Source organism: Triticum dicoccoides, chromosome 1B, assembly GCF_002162155.2.
Source record: "Triticum dicoccoides isolate Atlit2015 ecotype Zavitan chromosome 1B, WEW_v2.0, whole genome shotgun sequence".
NCBI lineage: Eukaryota > Viridiplantae > Streptophyta > Magnoliopsida > Poales > Poaceae > Triticum > Triticum dicoccoides.
Window position 1 is genome coordinate 653,698,661 of NC_041381.1, and position 5,289 is coordinate 653,703,949.

General features: G+C 43.0%; 1 protein-coding gene across 2 annotated transcripts; it reads right to left on the reverse strand.

Moving 5' to 3' along the window:
* Window positions 1-368: 368 nt before the first annotated feature.
* LOC119349413 (putative disease resistance protein At3g14460) lies at window positions 369-5,269 on the reverse strand. 2 transcript variants are annotated; one of them, XM_037617445.1, is made up of 3 exons: window positions 3,423-5,269; window positions 994-3,332; window positions 369-872 (listed from the first exon to the last, which is right to left on the reverse strand). In XM_037617445.1, the coding sequence occupies exons 1-2, from the start codon at window positions 4,876-4,878 to the stop codon at window positions 2,539-2,541; spliced, it is 2,250 nt and encodes a 749-aa protein (XP_037473342.1). In that variant the 5' UTR covers window positions 4,879-5,269; the 3' UTR covers window positions 369-872; window positions 994-2,538. The 2 variants fall into 2 exon arrangements, with proteins under 2 accessions (XP_037473342.1, XP_037473341.1); XM_037617444.1 differs by having other exon boundaries at window positions 994-5,269.
* Window positions 5,270-5,289: the final 20 nt, after the last annotated feature.

Here is a 5,289-nt window from a genome sequence, read left to right on the forward strand (position 1 = left end):
ATCTAGCCGATCTAGTTCAGACTTCAGAGTTAGACATTTTCTACTGTGGTGTGGTTTTCTACACTACTGGATTTGCTTGTGCGCCTTGGACCCTTGTGGTTAAATTCATCCCAGAACACATGCTGTCAAGATTAATACTTAGTGCACCCTGACCATCATCTCTAAAAGAAATTCATTTACACTTAGTTCTACGGAATTTTAGCAGTCGCCATAGTCCCCAAACAAGATCACACCCGAGAGAACTCTAGAGGGAAACAATGGCACACGGCGTACACTCCGTGTCTCCAGAATGGCCACAAAAACAAATGATTCACATGGTGACTGCTATAACTTTATGAGAAGTTAAGGCCTGCTGTGAGGGCTTGTAACTGCTGGTAGTGTATTCAGATTTGCTTCACATCAGACATCCAGCACACTCCAAACATAAACTGCAGAAGTTCAGCTACAATACTGTACTGAAATATGGAGCTTAGCCCTCCAGAAGTCATGAGATATCGAAGTACTTCTCAGCACACAAGAAATAATACTTACGGGCAGCACCAATCAAAAGCAAAAGTAACACTCAAACACAGGACAACAAAACACAACAACATAGAACAAGATTCAAATTTAAACACACGTGTCTCAGCAGTCCGCACAGTAGTGGAGCCATCAAGAGTGGAAGAATGATGCGCGCAGCAATCGAGGAAGAAAAGAACCAATGGATCGGCACCAGCGACACACAGTGCGGAGGGAGTTGAATTGTAAGTGAGCTGACACATCCAACACTTGACTTCTGACAGGCAGGCAGTGGAGACGAGGTCACTGGAGGGGACAGATCTTGAGACTGTTTTTTTCTTCTGTTGGGAAAACAAAACTTCGTTACTCCCAGCCTGCATCCGAATTAAAATAAATGAGGGATACAGTGAAATGAATAAACTATTTGAATGATCAAAATTGCATAAGATAATGTCAACAAAAGGTTTTCTTTGAGGGCGTTGGTGGAACATTTACCTTCCCATTTATTTGTAGTCTGGAATCTGAAACCATAGTTCATCTGATTTCCTTCGAGCGGATACCCGCAATCTTTGGCCAACTTTCTCCATCAGGTGCTTGACAGCTCTCTTTCAAGCGCTCACAACCCTCAACAATTATATGTTGGAGGGAGGGTGGCAGATCGGATAAAGATGATATGTTGGGGCACTCGTAGATACCAAGTCGTGTCAGACTTGTCAGCCACTTGAGATTTCCTGGCAGGGATCTCATTTCGCATTGACGTAATATCAGCTTTCTCAGGGATGAGAAATTTGCAGATTCTTCGAATGAAATGGATGGCTCCTTGCAATCAATTAGACAGAGGAATTCTGGAGCTGTAAAACCTTTAGTAGAGAGCATGTGGTTGAGTATCACAGGACTGCTAACACTGAGTGATTTCTGCACCCGAAACTGTGAGATGCACTTGGCGCTGAGCTTCGGGACACCTTCTAAAGATACACGGTGAAGTTGCAGGGAAGACAGTCCTTCAATAAAGCACAGATCCGGGAGATCTTTTAGTACTAATGATGCAAGGGAGATCAAATGACTGATTGACAAGGATGCAAGGCTTCCGCAGCCAACCATTTCAAGATCTCTCAGGTGCGGCAGACCACTACTGAAGAAGTTAGCTCCAACCACACACCAGTATATAGTGAGCCTCGTAAGAGATAATGGCATTTCATCTGCTCCACGTGCCAAGTCTAGAGAAGGGCAGGAATGAAATCTGACATCTGAAAGGGAGGTAGCAGCTCGTAACCCCCCTAATGACTTGAGACACCAGCAAGAACTGATATTCAGCCAACTTAACTTTGTCAAATGTAGGAGGACCTCTTGCGACGGAACTGTAGTCAAAGTCATGATCTTAGTTAAGTGCAAACTTCTCAGTGAAGTGAGACCATTAAGGCAAACAGCTAATGCCCCATCTGTAATACTGCATGAAGAAAGGAAAAGTCTGTTAAGTTGTGATGGTGGAACCAGAGGCAGCCTGATGTTTCTTCCATAAATGAGTCCCATCCTCTCCTTGTGGCAACATATCCATGCACTGATGCTATCCTCTATCACAAATTCCTCTCTTTCTATGACACTTCTAATGTTTTCAACACGTGACATATCTGCATCCATTGATGCCATCAACCGCTCCAGAGATGAAAGTTCCGATGCTATTATGTCACTTGTTTTTGATACTGAACCATGTACTGAACCCTTACGCGTTATCAAAAGAAGGTTTGATACCAATTGGTGTATATTCATGATGTTCTCCCACTGATCATGCTGTTCTGGTTCATCGCTGGAAACAAATATAAGCAGTGGACACTTGGCAATTGATAAACTTTTAAGACCTTCTGGAAGACAAGGTAATATATTTAGGTTTGGCACATTCCAGAGGCGAAGTGAGCAGCAATTCCCAAAGAGTTCTGCATTGGTTGGTAGGCCTTCTAACACAGTGCAATTAAGAAGCTCAAAGGTTTCCAAGTTCTCAAAATATGAATCCTCAAGAAACCAACCTGGATATTTTGCAGATCTTTAACCTTTGATTGTGAGGCCCTTAAGTTGAGGCGGTGGCGTCAGACCTTCCAGAATCTCTAAGTGTGAGCTGTCCTCTACATTTATGTTATCCATATAACTCCAGTTAAGGCATAAGCTTTTAAGATGAGTTTTACGGTGTAGGTTCAACTCTAAAGCTTCATCCTTTGCAGTGACATTTTCAAGATTTGTAACATTTAAAAGGCCACCAAGGTCGTTCATGTCCCTCAGCTGCCACAACTCATATCCCTTCTGCTTTTGCACAGAAAAATTACTTAGTTGTTGGAGCAAAGTTAGGTTGCCTATGTTTGGGATTTGTGGCGGACCAATCCTGTACGGATCATGTGCTAGATTAACATTGTGCCCTTCAAGATACCACAGCTTACTTAAATTGCATAGTTTGTCCGGCAAACTTTCAACTTTGTCACTGAACTTAAGGAACTGTAAGTGGTAAAGAGTACATAATGATCTTGGCAATTCAGAAATTGACGTGTAGATGATGTTTAAATACCTAAGATGCTTCAGCTCATCAATTGATTCTGGCAACTTGCGACTGTTGTAGAATGACAGATATAGTACACGCAACTTGGAATTCCGCAATATCTGATTAAAAACGTCACTTACATCATCTTTAACTGGGTCAATGCAGATAATAGTACGCAAATGTAGCTTGCAAATGCTTTGCTTATGCTGTACCATACTCTCAACACGAACAGATAAATGTCGAACAGTAGATGGTATTTCTGCCACCTTGTCATCTTCTAATCTGAAGCAGTGCTCTTTAGAGAGTGACTCTGCCAAATCATGAATAAGATCATGCATAACATAGTATGTACGTAATCTATGGTCAATTGGTTGAAAGAATGAAACTGAGACCAACTCACTGAAGCAATCATTTCCAGTATCTTCCACTCTTCTGTTCTCGTTGCACGAATCAATAAATCCCTCTGCCATCCACAGGTGAACCACCTCCCTCATGTCATATATATAGCCTTTTGGATATAAGCTGCAATAAAGAAAGCACCTCTGCAGACGTGGATCTAACTTATCATAACTCCACAACAGAGCTTTCGTGGGATCACTTAAGTTGTCCTTCTTTAGAGCATCTTTCCATGAACTGATATCCTTTTTCCTGCTGAGCTGTAAACCCACAGTTTTTGCTGCCAAAGGAGATCGTCCCAATCTGGTAGCAAGCTTCTCTGCAATCACTTCTAGCTTCTGACGCAAACTATGTTCTCCGATTTCTCCTCCAGAAAAGGCATGGTTTTGGAAGAGTGCCAAGAACTTGGCATCTTCCATGTTCTCCAATGGAACAATCTTGTTGCAGTAAAGAGAAGCTGGAAGTATATTCGAACGAGAAGTTATCAAAACTTTGCTTCCAGTCTGCTGAGAAACTAAAGGAGTCAGGAGTTGCTCCCATTCCACCTCGTCAGATTTTCCAAACCAGACATCATCCAGGACAAGCAGGAATTTCTGTGAGTCTTGCAATATGTCCCTTAATTTGCACTGGAGAGTATCAAGATTCTCAACATGTGGGCATCCGCCTTTTACCGCAGATTCAATAATCTCCCGTGTATGACGTTTGACATCAAGTCTGCGTGAGATGCACACCCACATCCTGGCATCAAAATGTTTTTTTATCCTCTCATCATTGTAAACATATTGTGCCAAGGTGGATTTCCCCATGCCTCCTGCTCCAACAATAGCCAACCCCGAATGTATAGCTGAATCAGCCTCAACACCAACCGGCTTTGTAAGAAGGTCAATTATATTGTCGCGATCCTTGTCACGACCTATTACTTTTGAAGGTGGAATTGATGTGACCAGAGGAACAACGGCTGCTTGTACAACAGGGTCCTCTGCAGTGTTACCAGCTGATAAGCAAAGAAGATCACGTAATTCCTTGCCTTTCGCCAGAATGGCCTTCAGTTCATTCAGCTGGCGAATTAGCTTCCTATTGTTGGAGGACAGATTGGACAACCGATTGGACACAGCATGGAGAGGCTTCAGAATAGTGCTGCCGGTGGAGGAATGCGGTGGCAAGGGATCCTTCCTGCTCTTTGATTTGCGCTCAAGGCGGCTGTACTCATGATCATCCAGCAAGTCTTCTGCCTTGAAGAAGGCTTGTTTGAGGTCTTGGATCCATCTGTCCAGCTTAGTTCTTTTGTTGCCCTTGTCAGCTGCTTCAATCATCAGCTCGAACTGTGGCATGATGGTGGTTTCAAGGTCATGGAGCTCACGCGCCATGTCGACCCCAAGGTAGGTCGAAGTATCAGCGAGGAGCTTCTTTAGGATCGGTGATGCCACCATTTGTAAGACAGCCAGCACCGCCGCCGTCATGGAGTTGCAGTTTGTTTGGGATGTTTTTGGGCTGATTTTGACGATGTATGGATCTTAGGTGTAGTGTATAAGACACGAAATGGAGGAAGCTTTGGGAGATTTTAACAGTCAAATGATGGAAAACAGGTCAAATAACTCCAGGGACGGATTTCTTTTATTTTATTTTTCTTTGCTTTTTGGGATTTTTCAGATAGCAGGATTGTAAGGTGTAGTGTAATGACACGAAATAGATGAAACTTTGGAAGATTCTAACTGCCAAAAGTGAGGGGAAACAGGTAAAAGAACTCCGAAGACAGATTTTTCTTTTTTTTTGGGTGGAGGGGTTACTTGGGTAGTGGGATGCAGGAGGAGATGAAGTGTTTATTGAGGGGGACGCGAGTTGATATTAACTGCTAAAATCATGGTAAACAG